Below are 22181 nucleotides of genomic sequence, written 5' to 3'. Positions count from 1 at the left end.
GCTGGGAACCTCTCTACAGGATCTTCAGTACTGCGCTACTATTGTTTAATTAGGCATCTAATGTGATCAGCTTTACTTTCTCTGCCTCGGGATTCAAAGTGTTTGAGTATTACAAATGACAGAATAAACATCTCTGTAGCTGTTAGAGTTTTAGTTCAGTTTAACAGAACGTGATATGATTGGCTTTCAGTGTGTGTTTGTGTGTGTGAGACTGTGTTAGAGCGAGTTTGTTGATTACAGAAGAAAGACGCAAAGTGATATTTTTAATATTTTATTGTTTATTTTATTGTATTTTTAAATATATATATATATATATATATATATATATATATACGCTCATCTTATATGTTTAAATTCAATCAATTATAGTTTATAAATTTATATATAAACATTCAAAAATCATAAAAATATATATTTAAATTATCTTTTAAAAACATTTCAAATATCAATTTTTAAAAAATCCAAATAAAATATTTCAATCATATTTACAAAATAAACATAAAAAATAACTTCAATTTTCAAACACACATGAAGTCAAGCATATCTTTAGTCAAAAGTGTGAACAAATATTGTTTATTTTATTGTATTTTTAAATATATATATATATATATATATATATATATATATATATATATATATATATATATAAAATAATATTTAAAAATACAATAAAATAAACAATATAATATTAAAAATATCACTTTGCGTCTTTCCTTCTGTAATCAACAAACTCGCACTAACACAGTCTCACAAACACACACTGATTTGTAATATTATATTGTTTATTTTATTGTATTTTTAAATAGTATTTTATATATATATATAAATATTATAATTTTTTAAAATATTAAAAAAATGTACATATCAATTTAAAATTAATTTTAAAATTAAAAAAAGACTAGTAAGATGTGCATTACATAGGAGTTGTTCACACTTTTGACTAAAGATATGCTTGACTTCATGTGTGTTTGAAAATTGAAGTTATTTTTTAATGTTTATTTTGTAAATATGATTGAAATATTTTATTTGGATTTTTTTAAATAGATATTTGAATTTTTAAAGATAATTTAAATATATATTTTTATGATTTTTGAATGTTTATATATAAATTTATAAACTATAATTGAATGAATTTAAACATATAAGATGAGCGTTTAGACTAAACTTGAAAGGCTAGGCTGAGTTTGATAGTATTTTACTGGGAAAGATGAAAGAATGAAGTGCCTGGAGATAAACATGTTGACCCTTTAGCGTGAAGCGCTGACAGCATAATTAACCCATCGGTGTCTGTCCTCCTCTATAACCAGCAGCGAGGGTGTGAGGCTGTGCTTCTCTTGTGTTGGTTAACAGAAAGTGACAGTGTGGAAATGGCCCCGGGGTCCCTGCTGAAGATATGTGGCCTGTCTTGACAGAAACCGCAGAGAAACTCCATTATGGAGCATATACAGAGGGAATAAACTGTCAAACCACACGAGAGACGAGACAGAGAATCATTCCAGCACATTAGAGACACACAATCTCATCTTATATATATATTTTATGTGTGTGTGTGTGTGTGTGTGTGTGTGTGTATGTGTATGTGTATGTGTATGTATATATAATTTAACAGTTTTAAAACGGTTTAAATAATTAAAAAAAATTATTTAAATATTTTGTGTCTTTTTTTTAAACCTTTAGATTTTTTTTTAACTTGTGTATACATGTATGTAGATTTTTTTTTCAAATACATATAAAATGTTTTAAATACCTTTTAATTTTTTATTTAAATATTTTGTGTATTTTTTAAGCATTTCGATAATTTAGTTGTTTTTCCTTATTTATTTATTTTTTTTACTTATGTATACATTCGATATATTAGTAAAATTATTTTTAGATTTTTTTTTTTTTTCAAATGCTTATCAAAGATTTTATTTAAATACCTTTTAAATATGCATTCATATTTAAAAAATAATTTTAATTGTAAACTTTTAGGAAACTGTAGGATGCATAGCCATTTCCATGCATCATGCAATCAAAATGGTATTCTGCGGTGCTTCAAAGTGTGCCTTGCTGTACCATTGCCCATAAATATTATAGTAAAGAGTGTTTTTCCTTGGGCTGCTGTCCCAGTCGAGCACTGAATCGCAGGCATCTCCTGACGCCTCCCAGTGGAGCTCCTGAGCTCTGGAAGGTTCTCCAAGTTCAGCCCTGTTTATGTTCACTTCATCATGTTCACACGTTTCTTGTCATTAATCAGCTGTCACATGTTCGGCCCCCCACTTCATGTGGTGCAGGCTGTGTTTGTGTAAAGCTTGAGCTCCGTGTGTTTGGCTTCTTTCTTGCAGAAGAGAGGCAGCTTTAGACTTTCAGCTTCCAAACGGGACATTTCATCTTATTTTATTTGTTATTTCTTCTAGTTGTTTACCTATGTAATATAAATTAATATAATATATAATATAATATAAATAGTTGTATAAAAATTATATTAATTAAATAAATGTTTTACAATATTGTAAAAAATATTTGAAATATGTATTAATATTTACTATTTATATGGTCTGTAATTATATTTTAAATATTTTAAGGGGCATATTTCAGGTTTCAAATGGGAAGTTTCATCCAGTGAGTCTTTTATTTAATCTGATGTAAAGTTATGTTACATTTTAATTTGATGTTTAAGAAATATTTTTGCATGTTTTTTTTTTAAACTTTAAATTTGCATTTAAAATATGCATGTTTATATTTTTTCTTTCAAATTTGCTGTAATGAACTTTTTTTATACTTCTAACTGTTGTTCAGCTAAAATAATGTACAGTAAATTTTTGTTTTGTTTTATTGTTGTATTTTTTGTTGTATTTTATACACACACACACATACATACATATATATATATAGGAATATACAGGAATATATAGGAAGCTTCCAAATGTTACCTTTCATCCAGTGGGATTTTTATTAAATCATATGTAAATTTATATTTCATATGCCATAAATAGTTTACTTTTTTCTTTTTTTAAAGACCATAAATACTTTTAACTGTTGTTCAACTAATATAATGTATACTCAGGAAAGGCGCTATAGAAATGAAACATTATTATTATTATCATTATTATTATTTCTTGTGTAAAATACTATTTTTTTTCCGACATATTTTCTCCTTTTTTTCCCTCACATATATATTTTAACTATTACTTAAATATATTGTAATGATATTTAGAAGATCATATGAAGCAGCTTGCTTCTAAATGACGCGTGCAAAAGGCTTTTATTTTGTACAGTACAATGTAAATTTGTATTTCATTTCATTTGATCAGTGTTTCTGGTAAGATGTTTACATGTTTCTAAACACGTTTACTTGAATTTAAAGATCATAACCACAGAATATTTCTAACTGTTATTGAGCTGTTGTTAAGAAGTCACTCCTCCACATATAAACCCCTGCTGGTTCCACATGAGTCTGAGCGGATGAAGCAATCCTGTGGAGAGAATGAAGTGAATCGGCGTGTGTTTCTGCATGAGCTGCAGTGAAAGCAGCGGCTGGGACTCCTGGTTCCACATCATAAAGTTTTAATTGAAATGTGTCTCGTCGGGTCAGTGTGAATGGTGCGACTCGACGACTCTGCAGAAGGATTTACTCTTATAAACCTATCTTTCAGCCGTTTGCAGCTTTCAGCCGAAACATTGTTTTATTTATCATGCACTGGTTAATTTTAAGATTTTGGGCGTTCTTAAAGTGTTTTTTCAGACTAGTGTAGGGAAAAGATCCAAAATACACTTTTAAGTGTTTCTTGTATTGCACTTAATATATTTGCGTCTATAGATTTCATTTCGAGTGCTTATCTTTACAGACCATTTTCTCAAAATGAGTTTGTTTCTCCACTTCAGCAGCACTTATGTACACCAAATTTTAGAGTTTTGTTCCTGTCTATATTCTGAAGGATTCTACTGTGGGGTTTGTTCATATATCATTCCCTTGATTAGTATTTTTTTGTTTGTTTCATTGCATTTTATCGATTTGCGTCTGTTGAATTGAATTACAATACATATCTTTTAAAGGCCATTTTCTAAAAATGAGTTTGTTTCTCATCTTCAGCAGCACGTACATACACCAAATTTTAAAATTTTGTTCTTTTTTATATTCTGAAGGTTTTTCTAGAGGGATTTGCTCATATTTAATTTGCTTGATTTTTTTTTTTTTTTTTTTTTTCACTTTATCGATTTGCGTCTGTTGAATTGAATTACAATGCATATCTTTAAAGGACATTTTCCAAAAATGGAATGAACTTACATTCGCCAAATTTTACAGTTTTGTTCTCATCTATATTCTGAAGGTTTTTACAGAGGGGTTTGTTCATATAGCATTCACCTCATTTTATTTGTTTCATTGCACTTTATCGATTTGCGTCTGTTGATTTCAATTAAAATGCATATCTTTAAAGGACATTTTCTAAAAATGAGATGTTTCTCCACTTCAGCAGCACTTACATACACCAAATTTTACAATTTTGTTCTTGTCTATATTCTGAAGGGTTTTATAGAGGGGTTTGTTCATATATTACTCACTCAACATTTTGTTTGTTAAAAAAGATAAAAAATTATTTTTTTCCTGTATTTTGACAGTATTTTCTAATTTTCGAGGTAGCAAAAAGAGGAATCCAAATTTCCTTCTTTAAAAACCTTTAACTCTAATATGTTAACAAAAACAAACAATCATTTTGAGCCTGGCTTTACCCAACGTTCAGATAAATGTTCTGGAAATGTGTGCAAATTACTGCTTATTTAAATAGATTATGCTTCATTTATGTATTTAAACAACATTTCAGAAACAAATTTGCATTTCTTAAAGTAATCAATCAACTAGGGAAGTGTGGTGTGTATATACCCTAAATTATTGAACGATTATGGTCAGTTTTAACTACGAAGAACACAAATGAACGATAGGAATCGTCCGTAAGACTGTGTAAACCATCTGTACATGGTCTACGTGCCTCCAGATGAGGCATGAACAATATTTACAGTAAAAGTATTTTTTTGTAGTTTGTCCCTTAATGTGTTTCTTTCTTTGTTTTTCCTCCTCAGGCTTTTGGAAATGCCAAAACGGCCCATAACAATAATTCCAGCCGCTTTGGCAAATTTATTCAAGTCAACTATCAGGAGAGCGGGACGGTGAGAGGGTGAGATCTGCTTTTTTTGTTTAGTCAACTGTCCTGTTTGCTGTCTATGTAGGGCCCTACCTGTGAATACAGCATCCTAAATGACTGCTTTATAGTCACTTATGTCAATTATATATGCAATAGTCAATTATTTATTAAATTATAAATGGATTAAACTACTTTTATTGATACTTTTCTAGAAGTAAATAAATTTAATACCGAAAAAGATGATACCTTTCTTTTGGAACAGCCTGCGTATCCCATGATGCTCTAATGTAAAGGATGAACAATAAATCAAAATAAAATAAGAATGTGGCTTAGTGCGATTGTAAAATCGCAGTTTTTACATAAATACATATTTATAAATAAATGTGTTATTATATATGTGTGTGTGTGTGTGTGTGCGCGCGCGTGTGTGTGTGTGTGTGTGTAAAATATGAAAAAGCTCAATGGTATAATGCCACAAAATGTAGAAATTAAGACATAAATACTAGTATTGTAATTTTACTGTTGTAATGTAAATATTCTTTTTATATTTTTTATTAAATACTCAATTTGTTATTTTATTAATATATTTTAATGTATTTTGTTTAACTTTTTTAGTTCATAATAATCATATTGTTATTATTATTATGTGTAAATCTGGAAATCGAGGCATAACTTTTGTTGAAATGAAGCCAGAAATAATATTTTGTTTAATACTAGATTTTACAATTTTTTAATTTTTTAATTTTTTTTGATGTTTTTATTTAATTATAATGTTCTCTTGTATGTATCAGTTTTGATTTGAAAACCATCAGTGTTCCTGAGTTTTTGTGTGGAGTATTTGTAATGAATATATTTGCTTCTCATGGAAGTTTTAACAGAAACATTATAGCATTTTTATTTTTCATTGATTATTGATTTCAGAGCGTATGTGGAGAAGTATCTTCTGGAAAAATCCCGACTTGTTTATCAGGAGCACAATGAGAGGTACGTCACATGATTTTATGTATTTATACCTAAAATGTTGAAATTGTTGTTATTATTTAAACCACTGGTCCTTGTTAATATTAATATTACTCATACTGTATATTATTCTATCTCACAGGAACTATCATGTGTTTTACTACCTGCTGGCTGGAGCAAGTGAAGAAGAAAGAAAAGCCTTTCATCTCCTTAAACCAGAGGAGTATCATTATCTGAACCAGGTACAGCTGCTCAAACCAGACCCAGAACAGATTTATTGTCAAATATGACACTGTATTTACAGTCTGTCCTTGTTCGTTCCTAATGAAAAGCACAACATGCAGAAAAACATCCTCTCAGCTCGTTTTCTGAAAAACATGCCCTGTAATCCATGGCAACACAAAGAGCTGGATGATGCTGAGGCTGTTGCCAGGTGCCGCTGTTGCCATGGTGACAGTCGTCAGCATCGGTGGAGGCAAGATCAGAGTGAACCGAATGCTGGTCGCGTGTGGCTGATCTCACACACACACACACACACACACATACACACACACACACACACACACACACCTACATACACACACACACACACACACACACGCACTTGCCTCACTCACTCACAGAGACAGACACACACTCACTCACTCAGGTTGAACAATGTTAGGTAGGTTATTCCAGAGTTTAGGCGCTAAATAGGAAAAGGATCTGCTGCCCGCAGTTGATTTTGATATTCTAGGTATTATCAAATTACCTGAGTTTTAAGAACGTAGCGGACGTAGAGGAGTATAATGTAACAAGAGCTCGTTCAAATACTGAGGTGCTAAACCATTCAGGCCTTTATAATTAATAAGCAGTATTTTAAAATCTATACGATGTTTGATAGGGAGCCAGTGCAGTGTGGACAGGACCGGGCTAATATGGTCATACTTCCTGGTTCTAGTAAGAACTCTTGCTGCTGCATTTTGGACTAGCTGTAGTTTGTTTACGTGCAGAACAATCACCCAATAAAGCATTACAATAATCTAACCTTGAGGTCATAAATGCATGGATTAACATTTCTGCATTTGACATTGAGAGCATAGGCCGTAATTTAGATATATTTTTGAGATGGAAAAATGCAGTTTTACAAATGCTAGAAATGTGGCTTTCTAAGGAAAGATTGAGATCAAATGGCACACCTAGGTTCCTAACTGATGACGAAGAATTGACAGAGCAACCATCAAGTCTTAGACAGTGTTCTAGGTTATTACAAGCAGAGTTTTTAGGTCCTATAATTAACACCTGTTTTTTTTTCAGAATTTAGCAGTAAGAAATTACTCGTCATCCAATTTTTTATATCGACTATGAATTCCATTAGTTTTTCAAATGGGTGTGTTTAACCGGGCCGCGAAGAAATATAGAGCTGAGTATCATCAGCATAACAGTGAAAGCTAACATCATGTTTCCTGATGATATCTCCCAAGGGTAACATATAAAGCGTGAAGAGTAGCGGCCCTAGTACTGAGCCTTGAGGTACTCCATACTGCACTTGTGATCGATATGATACATCATTCACTGCTACGAACTGATGGCGGTCATATAAGTACGATTTAAACCATGCAGATGCACTCCCATTAATGCCAACAAAGTGTTCAAGTCTATGCAAAAGAATGTTGTGGTCAATTGTGTCAAACGCAGCACTAAGATCCAATAAAACTAATAGAGAGATACACCCACGATCAGATGATAAGAGCAGATCATTTGTAACTCTAAAGAGAGCAGTCTCAGTACTATGATACGGTCTAAATCCTGACTGGAAATCCTCACAGATAACATTTTTCTCTAAGAAGGAATATAATTGTGAGGATCCCACCTTTTCTAGTATCTTGGACAGAAAAGGGAGATTCGAGATCGGTCTGCAATTAAATAGTTCTTTGGCATGTTGTTACATGTTGTTTGGCATAAATTGTTACTCTTAAATTGTTTTGGACGTTTTTTTGTATTTTCTAGTTTGGGGAACAGACACAGTCTCTATAGGGTGATATCTAGGTGAAAGAGTCTCTATGTGCTGAGAATTAACCGTCTTCTGTGAAGTGGGGCAGCTAGCAGACGATCGGTTTAGCCAGGTCTGTCTGCTTTCTGTTTTTTTAGTCAACTAATTACATACACTCGCATCACTCACTCATACACACATTCTCACACACACACACACACATATACAGCATCATCTGCCCCTTTTGTGCCGTACAACTTCCTGGTTCAGCATTGCTCTGATCATGATGCATGGATGTGTGATATTCTGCAGGAATTCAAAAACAAGACCGTTGAGTGTATTATTTTCCTTTGTTTGCAAACACAAAGACTCATAATACTGTAGGTCTTTTTTAGCATTTAATCACCTGTCATCATTTATTAGCTGCTTTTGAAGTGTCTTTCTGTACAATAAATGACACTTCATTACATATTCAGTCCAATCTCACTGGACTGAATGAGTGCTGATCAGATTCATCGTAGTGTAGAATGGTAATGTAATGTCATCTCTGTGAGAGTGTGTGTACCATCCGTGTGTGTGTGTGTGTGTGTGTGTGTGAGACAGATGAGCATGTCTGCAGCTCTTAACTGTCTGTCTGCCTTCCAGATAACAAAGAAAGTCCACAGACAGCACTGGGGAAATTACTGTGAGACCGAGCTGGTCAGTATCAGTGTGTGTGTGTGTGTGTGTGTGTGTGTGTGTTCACGTAGAGCTTCTCCCGTTTGCTTTCGTCACGTCTCTTCTGTTATTGTGTGTCTCTGGACGCTGCTGTTTTGAGTCAACCACCAAATCTAATTAGCAGCATTTAATCAAGTGCTTGATGGAGATCGACTCGATTAGAGACGCAGCGTTTCAAGACTTCACGTGTGGTCCTGTGCGTTCCTTTGGGCCAGGACAGGGTTATTATAGTTTATAGTAATAATAATAATATTTACAATAATTATAATACAGTAGTATAACTTTTTCTTGACTTGAATGACATTAAATGTTTATAAAAATATAAAATGTATTTTATTTCAACTCGTTGCAAAGGCAACGTTTCTTCTTTTTTTTTTGTTGAAAAACTAAAATAACTAAATGTAAAATAGTTACTGAAACTGAATATAAATATGAAAAATATTTCAAATAAATATGAATAAATAATGTGTAGACTTATGAAAATAACTAATGATAATTACTAAAACAGTAGATATTACTAAAGGTTTAAGTAAAATTAAAGTGAAAACTGAACAAATTTGATTCAAAGTATTGTATTGTCAGGAAAAAAGGGGGAAAAATTAAGAAATATTTTTTTAAATATATTTTTTTGTTGTATTTCATTTACTTTTATTTTGATTATCATTTGTTTCATTTTGTTAGATTTTTTTACATTTTTGTTTTATTTTTTATATTTCATTTAGTTTTAAATTTTAGCATTGTTTTATATATTATTTTGTTATTAATTTCAGAATTATTTTATTTTTTATGTGTAATATTTCAATATTCTTTATGATTTTTACATTAGTATATTTCTGCCTTTAGAATCCAGATTTGTGTTGTTGTTGTTCTTGCTTGCTCGGTCTCAGCACGGTTCTGCTCGTGTTAATAGTCTTCTAACGAGACGTCTTGTTCTCATGGGATCTGGGGTTTACACTCACAGGTTGATTCTGAAACGTTGTATCATTGTCAGGAATCGCTGAGATGAACAGACTTTAGAGTGATCCAAACACTAACATCAGGCTATTATTAGGGTCAACAGGAAGTTGTGTGTCTCTCAGCGCCTCACTTCCTCTGCACACTTCTGCCTCTGACCGTCCTCAAAGAGCTGTGGCTTTGTGTTTGTGTTTCAATGAGTCACGTTTAATTTACTGCAAATCCTTATGCTCATTATGCAACTACGTTATATTAACTGCTCACCTACTAGTATTACTGAAATACTATTATGGTGTTAATTATATTTTGTTTTTTAAATGTATCATTTTTTATAATGTTTTAGTGTTTATTTAAATAATAATTCGTATTTTTTTGTGTGTGTCATTTTTCTTTTACATTTCTTTTCTTCTAAGTTTTAATTTAGTTTTTATACATTTGTATATATTTGTTTCAATTAAAGTTAAAAACTAAATGAAAATTGCCTTTGTAAGTATCTGAAAGGGTTAATTTTGTTTAAAAAATATATATTTAATATAATATTATTATTTAAAGAATTATAATTTTAATAATGATCTTAAACTATTTTAATAATTGATAAAAAAATATATTTATATATATATATATATATATATATATATATATATATATGTTTTTTTTATGGTTTTAGTTTTAGTTAACTCTAATAATCCTGTTACTTGTACTTTATTGCAGGAATAGTGTATAATTATATTGCAAACCTGTGTGATATATTATAATATATATTTAATGATAATTAACATTTTATTAATTACCATAAAGAATATAATTAAATATATATTGTAACAAAAAATATAGTATTATTTATTTAAAATAAAATAAATAAAACTTGACGAATGTTGAAACTTTTAATGTACTTTTATGAATCTTTTATTTCAGGTATCATTTATTTTATTACTATTAACACCAAGGGAAGGTTAAATGTGGGTTGAAGGTGAAATAAGAGTGTTTTGTGCCTTGATTAACGCTCCGTGTGTTGTGTTTGGCTCAGGACTGTTTCACGGTGGAAGGAGAAGATCTGAAGCATGACTTTGAGCGTCTGCAGCTGGCCATGGAGATGGTGGGCTTCCTGCCGAGCACCAGAAAACAGTGAGTTACAGCATAAAACCACATATGAAGAGACACACAGTCTACCTGTCAATCACTTCATGTGTTCAGGTTTCTGGCGTCTGATTGGCTGACGTGGCATTAGAGGGCGGGGTTGTGATGATGTATTTTTCTGTTCTCTTTGTTTAGTTTTTTTGTTTATTGTGAGATTTGACTCATGTTTTGTTCCCCGCAGAATCTTTTCTTTACTGTCTGCGATTCTTCTGCTGGGAAATATCCGTTACAAGAAGAAGACGAACAGAGACGACTCCATCGACATCAGCAACCCAGAGGTGCTTCCTATCGTCTCCGAACTGCTGGAGGTGAGACGAACCACAAAACTAAACCTGTGCAAATCGAGCTACATTACATTTATTTTTGATTTTATAGATTTTTTTTATGATTTTTATATTTTATTTAATATTTTGAACTAATTGAATTCATTTTATTGTTTTATTTTATATTTTAATTTGATTTATTTAATTTTATTTTCCAATTTAATTTTTATTTATGATCAAGTTTTTGCAATTGCGGGTTTTTGGCATGTTTTATAATTTGTCATTAACATTTTTTATATAGGTTAAAATTCTTATTGTACTTTATCAGTGTATCAGTTTCTATTTTTCTTGCACATTTTTTATAAGTTTACCATCTAAAATTTATTTATTTTTATTAATTATTTAATTTATTTATTTATTTTATTTAAATTTTTATTGTATTGTTTATTTATTTATTATTTTATTCTTATTCTTATTTATTTTTATTTATTTTATTTTATTTTTTTATTGTATTTTTTATTTTATTGTATATTTCTTTCTTTATTATTATTTTATTATTTTATTATGATTTATTTTAATTTTATTTATTTATTTTTGTTTTATTTTTATTTATTTATTTATTTTTATTTTATTTTATTTATTTATTTTTTTTATTGTATATTTCTTTCTTTATTATTATTTTATTATTTTATTATTATTTATTTTTATTTTATTTTTATTTATTTATTTATTTATTTTTATTTTTTATTATTTTATTATTTTATTTTTATTTGTTTTTATTTTATTTTTTTATTTATTTTTTATTTTATTTTATTTATTTTTGTTTTATTTTATTTTACTATTAAATGTTATAATTTTATTTATTTATTTATTTATTTTCTTATGAATCTTGACTTCTCTTAGCTTCATCTCCACCGTCCAGCTGCTTCAGTTTAATTTCACACTGAGAAAGGTTTCATTTTCTCTGCCCGCATGAGTCTTTGGCCTGAAAACTGGAGGTTTTCCTGCTTAATGAGCTTCAGATTCCTCATTCGTGTTTTCTTTTTACAATGTTTTGGTCCTCTCTGAAAACCTTAGGTGTTTTGAATGTTAATCCACCACACAAACACACACATGAGTTAATGTGATATAAATGAACATTTCTATTTGTTCGAGGCGTTTATGGGATTTTATCCGAGCGTCTGTCGGTAGAATTGTCTTGAATTTTCCCAGTGGAAAGTGTGTTGATGTTAAAAATCACATTCAGTCCAAACACAGATTGGTTTTATAGAGTAAAATGGACTTAGATTCACTAAGCTGCAGAACTCTCCACAGAAGCGTCCTAAATGAGTGTGTTTAATGCTAATGTGTGTGTGTGTGTGTGTGTGTGTGCAGGTGAAGGAGGAGATGCTTTTCGAGGCTCTGACCACACGAAAGACGGTGACGGTGGGCGAGAGGTTGATCGTGCCGTATAAACTGGCCGAGGTGAGACGGTTGTTTTATTCTGTGAGATTGTCACGTCTGTTGGAAGCCGTGGTGGTTTCTGTGAGGTTTGTGGTCCCAAGTGTCAGGTTTTCAAGGGTTTTTCCTGTGAACTGTTTACTCTCGAATCCTCCTTCCGCCCACACCCCGATCTCATTTCCTCCGCTGGTGCTCTGCTGACCCCGAGGTCTTCTTCAGACCTTCACCTGTTCTTGTGTTCATGTGCGTTACCAGACACTGGGACACAAATCAGTGTTTGAACAGTAAGATTTAGCATGTTTTTAAAGGAGTCTCTTCTGCTCACCAAGCCTGCATTTATTTGATCCGAAGTACAGTAAAAGTAGTAATATTGTGAAATATTTTTTACTATTTAAAACGGCTGTTTTCTGTGTGAATCTGTGTTGAAGTGTAATTTATTTCTGTGATGCTCCGCTGTATTTTCAGCATCATGTCAAACTCTCTCTCCATCTCGTCTCACTTTCTCTTGTGATCTAAAGTCAAACGCTGAACGTTTCTTTCACAGAGTGTGTGTGTGTGTGTGTGTGTGTGTGTGTGTGTGAATGACGACACTCAAACCAGAGTAATTCAGAGACACGCACACATTTTACCTCTAAATAATTTTTTATGTCAGTAATTTTAATTTTAGTGTCTATCTATCAATATCAGTTTCCTTTTTTGTATCTTTTGTTTTCATTTTCATTTTAGATTGAAGTTTTAGTGAGTTTTTACTCTTTGTTTGTTTGTTTTTAAGTGTAGGTGTAGGTTTTATTCACTTTTATTTAACAAATTCATCAGCTCTATCATTTTATTTATCAGGTTTTTTATTTATTTACATTTTTCAGCTGATATTTTATTACATTTTTATATTTTAATTTAAAATTGTATGTTATTCATTTCAATTGTATTTTATTTTATTAATTTTTATGTTGTTTTCACACACACACACACACACATGGTTTTTCCATGATCTTAACGATGAATGACTCTTACTTCTCCTCCACGGTTTCTGAGGACGTGATCAGAGCGACGCTCAACCTTTAAATGTTAAAGTGTTGTGAACAATGAATCACGCAGGGGGAGTTTTATATAATGTTCATCCCCTCCTCCAGAATTCAGCTAAAAATAAAAGCTGAATCGATAATGCGAGACTGAACATGAGCTTGTGTTTATTATGAATCGAGTCTGAATGTCCTTGAGTCTCTCAGCAGCCAATCAGCTTCTCTCTTCCCATCATGCCCGGCGACACGCGGCTGGACGTCAGAGTAGTTTGATGGGTGTTAAGTGAGGAGGGTTTTATATGTTGAGCTCATACAGGTTCAGTAAATGGCTTTCTTGGCAGCGGCTGCAGCTTTATGGGCTTTACACACACTGAAGCTCGAACTTTAAATCAGCTGAGAGAGAGAGAGAGAGAGACATGGAGAGAGAGAGAGAGAGAGAGAGAGAGAGAGACGTAGAGAGAAAAGAAGGAGAGAGAGAGACAGAGAGAGAGAGAGACAGAGAGAGAGAGAGACATAGAGAGAGAGAGACATAGAGAGAGAGAGAGAGAGAGAGACATAGAGAGAAAAGAGGGAGAGAGAGAGAGACATCTGAAATCAAGTCCCACAGAATCGCTTCATTTTAAAGCGCTACAAACCCAAGAACTGAACCCTGAAAAGAGTCCACTCAGTCAGCTAGTTCTGAGACTTACTAACCTGACTAACTCTACTAACACTAACCAGTCTCAGACCAGCACTGCTTCTCACCAAAACATCAAAATCAACCAAATTACCAAACTATCTAAAAATACATATCTGGAACATTGGGATCAAGAAACTAAAACACAAAGTAAATTACAATTCTATCGAACCCTAAAATCTGATTATGAATGTGAAGATTATCTCCAGAGTGTCAAAGACACAAAGCAGAGACGGATCCTGACCAAGTACAGGCTCAGTGAGCACAGTCTAGCCATCGAGACGGGCAGACACCGAAAGAGCTGGTTACCCAGAGAGAGAAGAGTGTGTGCTCACTGTCAGACAGGAGAGATCGAGACAGAGACGCACTTCCTCCTGCACTGTCAGAAATACACCTCCATAAGAGAACTATACTTGAACAAATTCACTAATTTAATACAGAACTTTACAGCAATTAGTGAAACAGAAAAATTAAAAATAATATTAGGAGAGGGACACACAGCAGCACTGGCTGCGAGATACGTGTGGACGTGCCACAGCCTGAGAGACAGCAGGTGAACGTGTGTGTGTGTGTGTGTGTGTGTGTGTGTGTGTGTGACCTCAGTGTGTCTGACCCTATTGTGCACCACAGTGACCCTTAGTATGTTTGTGTATTTCTATGTAAGTTTAAGACTGTGGAATCAAACGTTCACACAAATGTTATAATTTGTTAGTTTAATATTATAAGATGTTATTATAATCAGTTCCATTACTGTGATGTTCATTTTTTTGTTATAATTTATTCTATTTCTTCTATATATGTACACTAAGCTTTGGCAATATTGTATAATTTACATTCATGCCAATAAAGCAATATTGAATTGAATTGAGAGACAGAGAGAGAGAGAGGCATAGAGAGAGAGAGACATAGAGAGAGAGAGAGAGAGACATAGAGAGAGAGAGACATAGAGAGAGAGAGAGAGAGAGAGAGACAGAGAGACATAGAGAGAGAGAGAGAGAGAGACATAGAGAGAGAGAGACATAGACAGAGAGAGAGAGAGACAGGGAGAGAGAGAGACAGGGAGAGAGAGAGACAGGGAGAGAGAGACAGAGAGAGAAAAAAGGGGGAGAGAGACATAGAGAGAGAGAGACATAGAGAGAGAGAGAGACATAGAGAGAGAGAGAGAGACATAGAGAGAGAGAGAGAGACAGAGAGAGAGAGAGACATGGAGAGAGAGAGACAGGGAGGGAGAGAGAGAGAGACATAGAGAGAGAGAGAGAGACAGAGAGAGAGAGAGACATGGAGAGAGAGAGACAGGGAGGGAGAGAGAGAGAGACATAGAGAGAGAGAGAGAAAAAAGGGGAGAGAGAGAGAGTCAGAAAAGAGGGAGAGAGACAAAGACCGAGAGTGAGAAAAAAGAGAGAGAGAGTCTCAAACCACATTAAAGAGGATTTTTCTGCAAGAAATTGTGGCTTATATGAACAGGTAAATTCCTGCATAAATCTGTATATTAAATAAAAGAATACTAAAAAAATGTTTGCATGCAATAAAAAGTCTATATTTATGTATGCATATATGCACAACATTTTTAATATTATGGCTGATGAATATATGAAGTAAAATACATAGATGTTTTTTTTTAATGCTGTAATAGTTTTATATAAACACACATATACATGCATGCATTCATTATATGTATTCATGTAGTAGTTTCTCACATATATTTTATGTAATTAATTAATATACAGGTTTATGTTCATTTATATCGGTTTTTAATTATATAAAAAAGTAAAATATATGTGCTTCTAATGGTTTATATAATCTATATTTATTTATTTTATTTTGAGGTTGTACATAAAACAGAGTAGTGGAGTACGATTTGCAATAAATAAGACTTTGTACTTTAAAATTTGGGGCCAGGTTTACTATCTTTTGTTATATTATGTCTTTTTTTGGCCTTAAAATAGTGCTGTCAGGATTTACTGAAGAATTAGGCATGGACTGTTATTCTTGCGCCTGACCTAATTAAACATGCATTTGTAGGAGTTTCCCTTTCAGACGCAAAATGTATGGGAGGAGAATATTCAAATCAATCACACACGTTTACGAACGTTCATGCTCGTCATATTACTAGTATTTGTGCTTTTATTTAACACCCCTAAAAAGCATGTCTTAAAGCAAGTGGTAATCTATGCTGCTCTTGGTCATCATGGAAATGATCTGGCTACATCTGTGTCCTTTAATATGCACATTGTTAGATAATTTCCCCTCCCATCTGCGCTTTTATGGAATTGCACTGTAACCAGAATACATTCAGTATATTCAGAATATACACACACACACACACACACACAGGTTTTTAATTACTCCTGTGCAGGCATGCTACATGTTTGTGTGACACAGGAAGTGACTTGTTAGTGGAAATTCAGGGACGTTTCTATATGTGAGACCACAGTTTCCCCTAAATAATCTCACTGTGATATCTGAGTTTCACAGAGCTCTTTCAGTGGGTGAAGCGGCAAACATGACCAGTGCTTGTGTTGTTTTTATCTGATGTGATTTCTCACTGAACGTTGGGTCTGTTCTTCTGTTGTTCACGCTTGAAGAAGCTGGTGACTTCATGCAAACATCACTCACATTCTCCTCACAAAATGTACAAATCTAGTTTGTGTTATGTGTTTTCTGGTTTAGTCACATTGTGAGTGTGTGTTTGTTTGATAAGCATGTGAGACTCACACACACGTGTGTGATGGCGGTGATTGACAGGTGTGTGTTTGCACAGGCGGGGACCGTGAGGGACTCGATGGCCAAATCTCTGTACGGCGCTCTGTTCGACTGGATTGTCTTCCGCACAAACCACGCACTGCTCTACAACAAAGACCTGGAGGACTCAGACAAGGTACAAACAAACACACACACACACACACACACACACACAAACTCACACAAGAACTCTTCCAAACAAAAACTCACATTTACTCGTAAAAACTCACAAACATTCACACAAACTCACAAATAAACAGGCAAACGCACACACAAACATTTACAAACAGACACATACAAACACATACACACAAACTTATAAAAATGTACACAGACCCATGAAGACACAAAAAATCACACATACTCACACAAACTCACTAAAACTCAAAAAACTCACACTCAAACTCACAAACACTCACAGAAATTCGCAAAAACACAAACTTAGAAAAAACTAAAACTCAAACAGGCTCACAGAAACACAAACTCACAAAAACACAGAAACTCACAAACACTCACACAAACAAACACTCACACAAACAAACACTCAAAAACACAGAAACTCACAAACACTCACACAAACAAACACTCACACAAACAAACACTCAAAAACACAGAAACTCACAAACACTCACACAAACAAACACACACTCACAAACACACAAACTCACAAACACACAAACTCACAAACACTCACAAATACACAAACTCACAAACACTCACAAAAACACACACTCACAAACACACAAACACTCACACAAACAAACACACACTCATAAACACTCAAACTCAAACACTCACACAAACACACTCACAAACACTCACACAAACAAACACTCAAAAACACAGAAACTCACAAACACTCACACAAACACACACAAACTCACAAACACACAAACTCACAAACACTCACAAATACACAAACTCACAAACACTCACACAAACACACACTCACAAACACACAAACACTCACACAAACAAACTCACACTCATAAACACTCAAACTCAAACACTCACACAAACACTCACAAACACTTACACAAACAAACACACACTCATAAACACTCAAACTCAAACACTCACACAAACACACTCACAAACACTTACACAAACACACACTCATAAACACTCAAACTCAAACACTCACACAAACAAACACTTACACAAACACACAAACTCACAAACACACAAACTCACAAACTCACACTCACAAACTCACAAACACTCACACAAACAAACACACACTCACAAACACACAAACACTCACACAAACAAACACACACTCATAAACACTCAAACTCAAACACTCACACAAACACACTCACAAACACTCACACAAACAAACACTCAAAAACACAGAAACTCACAAACACTCACACAAACAAACACACTCACAAACACACAAACTCACAAACACACAAACTCACAAACACTCACAAATACACAAACTCACAAACACTCACACAAACACACACTCACAAACACACAAACACTCACACAAACAAACTCACACTCATAAACACTCAAACACTCACACAAACAAACACTCACAAACACTTACACAAACAAACACACACTCATAAACACTCAAACTCAAACACTCACACAAACACACTCACAAACACTTACACAAACACACACTCATAAACACTCAAACTCAAACACTCACACAAACAAACACTTACACAAACACACAAACTCACAAACACACAAACTCACAAACACACAAACTCACAAACACACAAACTCACAAACACTCACACAAACAAACACACACTCACAAACACACAAACACTCACACAAACAAACACACACTCATAAACACTCAAACTCAAACACTCACACAAACACACTCACAAACACTCACACAAACAAACACTCAAAAACACAGAAACTCACAAACACTCACACAAACAAACACACTCACAAACACACAAACTCACAAACACACAAACTCACAAACACTCACAAATACACAAACTCACAAACACTCACACAAACACACACTCACAAACACACAAACACTCACACAAACAAACTCACACTCATAAACACTCAAACTCAAACACTCACACAAACAAACACTCACAAACACTTACACAAACAAACACACACTCATAAACACTCAAACTCAAACACTCACACAAACACACTTACACAAACACACACTCATAAACACTCAAACTCAAACACTCACACAAACAAACACTTACACAAACACACAAACTCACAAACACACAAACTCACAAACACTCACACAAACAAACACACACTCACAAACACACAAACACTCACACAAACAAACACACACTCATAAACACTCAAACTCACACAAACACACTCACAAACACTCACACAAACAAACACTCACAAACACTTACACAAACTCACACTCATAAACACTCAAACTCAAACACTCACACAAACAAACACTCACAAACACTTACACAAACAAACACACACTCATAAACACTCAAACTCAAACACTCACACAAACACACTCACAAACACTTACACAAACTCACACTCATAAACACTCAAACTCAAACACTCACACAAACAAACACTCACAAACACTTACACAAACAAACTCACACTCATAAACACTCAAACTCAAACACTCACACAAACAAACACTCACAAACACTTACACAAACTCACACTTATAAACATTCACGTAAACTCACACTCACAAACACTCACGTAAACAAACAATCACAAACACACAAACACTCACACAAACACACACAAACTCACAAACACTCAAACACTCACATAAACAAACACTCACACAAACTTACAAACACTTACAATAAAAACAAACACTCAAACTCACACACACAAACTCATAAACACACACAAACACACACTCACAAACACATACTCACAAACACTTACACAAACACACAAACTCACAAACACTCACAAACACACAAACTCACAAACACTCACACAAACAAACACACACTCACAAACACTTACACAAACACACACTCATAAACACTCAAACTCAAACACTCACACAAACACTCACAAACACTTACACAAACAAACTCACACTCATAAACACTCAAACTCAAACACTCACACAAACAAACACTCACACAAACAAACACTCACAAACACTTACACAAACTCACACTCACACTCACGTAAACAAACAATCACAAACACACAAACACTCACACAAACACACACAAACTCACAAACACTCAAACTCAAACACTCACACAAACAAACACTCACAAACACTTACACAAACAAACACACACTCATAAACACTCAAACTCAAACACTCACACAAACACACTCACAAACACTTACACAAACTCACACTCATAAACACTCAAACTCAAACACTCACACAAACAAACACTCACAAACACTTACACAAACAAACTCACACTCATAAACACTCAAACTCAAACACTCACACAAACAAACACTCACAAACACTTACACAAACTCACACTTATAAACATTCACGCAAACTCACACTCACAAACACTCACGTAAACAAACAATCACAAACACACAAACACTCACACAAACACACACAAACTCACAAACACTCAAACACTCACATAAACAAACACTCACACAAACTTACAAACACTTACAATAAAAACAAACACTCAAACTCACACACACAAACTCATAAACACACACAAACACACACTCACAAACACATACTCACAAACACTTACACAAACACACAAACTCACAAACACACAAACTCACAAACACTCACAAACACACAAACTCACAAACACTCACACAAACAAACACACACTCACAAACACTTACACAAACACACACTCATAAACACTCAAACTCAAACACTCACACAAACACTCACAAACACTTACACAAACAAACTCACACTCATAAACACTCAAACTCAAACACTCACACAAACAAACACTCACACAAACAAACACTCACAAACACTCACGCAAACTCACACTCACACTCACGTAAACAAACAATCACAAACACACAAACACTCACACAAACACACACAAACTCACAAACACTCAAACACTCACATAAACAAACACTCACACAAACTTACACTTACAATAAAAACAAACACTCAAACTCACACAAACTCATAAACACACACAAACACACACTCACAAACACTCACACAAACACACACTCACAAACACAAAAATTCACAAACACTCACACAAACGCTCACAAACACAAAAACTCACAAATACTCACACAAACACTTACACAAACTCACACTCACAAACTCACAAATACTCACACAAACACTTACACAAACTCACACTCATAAAGTCACAAACACTTACACAAACTCACACTCATAAACACACAAACTCACAAATACTCACACAAACAAACACTCACAAACACACACTCATAAACACACAAACTCACAAATACTCACACAAACACTCACAAACACTCACACAAATTCACAAACACACAAACTCACAAAGACTTACAAAAACTCACACTCCCAAACTCACAAACACTCACACAAACTCACACTCATAAACACTCACTCACAAACACAAACTCACAAACACTCACACACACAAACTCACAAACTCTCGCACAAACACTCACAAACTCACAAACTCTCGCACAAACTCACAATCACACAAACTCACAGACACTCACACAAACTCACAATCACACAAACTCATAAACACTCACACAAACAAACACTCACAAACTCACACTCACAAACGCTCACTCTCACAAACTCATAAACACTCATAAACACTCACAAACACTCACAAACACACAAACTCACACTCACACACAAACGCTCACTCTCACAAACTCATAAACACTCAAAAACACTCACAAACACACAAACTCACACTCACAAACAAACGCTCACTCTCACAAACTCATAAACAGTCACAAACGCTCTCACTCTCACAAACTCATAAACAGTCACAAACACTCACAAACTCACACTCACAAACAAACGCTCACTCTCACAAACTCATAAACAGTCACAAACGCTCACTCTCACAAACTCATAAACAGTCACAAACACTCACAAACTCACACTCACAAACACACAAACACTCACACACTCACAAACACTCACAAACAAACACTCACAAACTCACAAACAAACACACAAACTGAAAGGTGTGTGTATTATATTGTTTGTACAGTAGCTAGTATTAATCG

At 33.7% G+C, this 22181-nt stretch overlaps 1 protein-coding gene across 9 annotated transcripts in view; it reads left to right on the top strand.

Moving 5' to 3' along the window:
* myo9ab (myosin IXAb) overlaps positions 1-22181 on the top strand; it is a 91413-nt gene that overhangs the window by 35773 nt on the left and 33459 nt on the right. For 8 of the 9 annotated variants that reach the window (XM_052597401.1, XM_052597396.1, XM_052597400.1 and 5 more), the window contains exons 4-11: positions 5059-5153; positions 6042-6104; positions 6223-6322; positions 8698-8751; positions 10751-10848; positions 11042-11168; positions 12498-12587; positions 17020-17136. In XM_052597401.1, the coding sequence (XP_052453361.1) occupies positions 5059-5153; positions 6042-6104; positions 6223-6322; positions 8698-8751; positions 10751-10848; positions 11042-11168; positions 12498-12587; positions 17020-17136 (744 nt within the window). The remainder of the gene's footprint in view (positions 1-5058; positions 5154-6041; positions 6105-6222; positions 6323-8697; positions 8752-10750; positions 10849-11041; positions 11169-12497; positions 12588-17019; positions 17137-22181) is intronic. The other variant, XM_052597399.1, reaches the window with a different exon arrangement.

Source organism: Carassius gibelio, chromosome B25 (assembly GCF_023724105.1).
Source record: "Carassius gibelio isolate Cgi1373 ecotype wild population from Czech Republic chromosome B25, carGib1.2-hapl.c, whole genome shotgun sequence".
Classification (NCBI taxonomy): Eukaryota; Metazoa; Chordata; class Actinopteri; order Cypriniformes; family Cyprinidae; genus Carassius; species Carassius gibelio.
The sequence above is the reverse complement of the archived record's forward strand: the minus strand, read 5'-3'. Positions and strand labels throughout refer to the sequence as shown.